Below are 1,913 nucleotides of genomic sequence, written 5' to 3' on the forward strand. Positions count from 1 at the left end.
CTGTTCGTGTTTCCCGAAACTGCGGTGGGTCCTGGAAAGCCAGTCGTCAAATTTCTGGGCGGAAAAAAAAAAAAAAAACAACTAGTGGAAAACTTGTGGAAACTACCTCTTTCCCCGTGTAAACTTTGGGATCATACAAGGAGTCTGGAAACGAGATAAAAGCGCCTTTTTAGCATTGGATTAAAAGCTGTTGTTACAACGGTAACCAAATCGGGATGATCAACGCGTTTAATCTTTTTTGAGATTAAAAAAAAGTAATAAAATAAGGATTATAAAATATTGACTTTGAAGCTATTTTAAAAATAGTCAGCGGAAATGCGATGGAAAGATTGCTTTATTTTTTTAAATGGTGGGATATGAATGAAATAGTCGATTTATTAAATTTACATAAATTCCAAATATCACACTCCCCGTCTGCAGAAACAAAGGAAAGTTCTCGGATTCTCTACAAGAGAAAGTTTYCCCCCCCTTAATATTGCACAACAGAGCTCGGCAAAACCAATTAAGAAAATGCAAACAAGAAAACTAACTAATAAGGGAAATGCCCTCTCGCGTACAAAAAGAATAAAGTTTATTTGTGTACAGGAAATATACAACATGGTTCCCAGAGTAAATGAAGCAAAAAAAGATAACGAAAGACATCGCTGCGAATGCCTCGTGACTCGGACGTTTTCAGCAGGAGGCCAGTCCGTCCGACCGCCTTGCAAAGCCGGCCGCAAATCAGGGACACATCGCCACGGAAAGACGCCGTTTCCTTAAAGTTTATTGATTGATTTAAAGTGTTTAGCAAACAAAGTGCTTTCTGTATCATTTTCGACCATTATTCCCATACCTTATACATTAATTATAAAGTTAAAACTTTTGTAACAACCAGAAATATACAGAAATGGTTAACGTTAAAAAAAAACAAAACACCGCCCCGAGTCGCAGCGACCGCCCCGAGGCGAACGGCGCCGTCCTCCCCCGCTGCGCCGCGCTCTGCAGCCGTCCACCGAGCTCTGCTTTTAGTTAAGAGCAACGCGTGTGAAAAATCATCATCATCGTGAGATCACGAGAGGAAACGCCGCGTTGTTGCCTCAGCGATGTCGAGGGACAAGACTATAGTTCTCTGTTTTACCCTGAGAGTCAAATGGGCACATAATCCTTCTGAAGTCTTTCACGAGTGGCCAGACCGGAATAAAATCAATCCTGAACTAAAACAAAGCCAAAAAAACCCAAACCCCCAAACAAACCCAAAACACAGCAACGAGAAACGGTGAAAAAATACAGGTGACGATGATTTACATCTACTTCTATGTACACGGGGGAGGAAGGTTTTCCTCCTCTTCCTCCCCCCTCCCCCCCCCCAGAAGCCCAGTCCGGACACATCGCGTATAAAAAGGGTCGTAGAAATGATTGTGGGTGGTGGAGGCGTCCCGCTGCCCGGCGAGGCGGGAGCCGGCCGCCGCTTCCCGCCGCCGCCGCCGCTGTTGGCAGTTAGCCGTTTCGACCGTTAGCCGTTGACGGCGGCGCGCCTCGCCTCGCGGCGGGCGGGAAGGAGGGAGCGCCTCGCCGCTCCTTCCCCTCACGGGCTCGCCGGCAGGCGGTTCCCCCTCACTCACCCCCCGCCGTGCTGTTCCTAATTTACCGAGCGGGGTGGCCTCCCGCGTCGCGGGGGGGGACAGCACCGCGGCCGGTCTCCTCCGCTGCGGCTCCGCGGCCGCCCCCAGGCTGAGGTGAGTCTGCGACGCCTGAGGGGGGAGCGCGGCGGGCCGGGGTGGGGGGAGGAGGAGGAGGAAGCGGGCGGTGGGTTTATAGGTGCGGGGTGTAGAAAGCCGGAGCGCCGTAAGTCTGCGAGCCCAGGACGAAGGGCGAGAGGACGGCGGGGCTGGGCAGGAAGGGCAGCTGGGCGGCGCACACCAGCCCCCCGGCCG

The 1,913-nt window shown here is 51.3% G+C and overlaps 1 protein-coding gene across 1 annotated transcript in view; it reads right to left on the reverse strand.

Moving 5' to 3' along the window:
* Positions 1 to 1,791: 1,791 nt before the first annotated feature.
* Positions 1,792 to 1,913, reverse strand: part of NKX1-1 (NK1 homeobox 1) — a 5,320-nt gene continuing 5,198 nt past the window's right edge. Inside the window, exon 2 of the mRNA XM_026064550.1 lies at positions 1,792 to 1,913. This exon is cut by the window's right edge and continues 660 nt beyond it. Within this exon, the coding sequence (XP_025920335.1) occupies positions 1,792 to 1,913 (122 nt within the window).

Source organism: Apteryx rowi, unplaced genomic scaffold, assembly GCF_003343035.1.
Source record: "Apteryx rowi isolate R43461 unplaced genomic scaffold, aptRow1 scaffold_22, whole genome shotgun sequence".
NCBI lineage: Eukaryota > Metazoa > Chordata > Aves > Apterygiformes > Apterygidae > Apteryx > Apteryx rowi.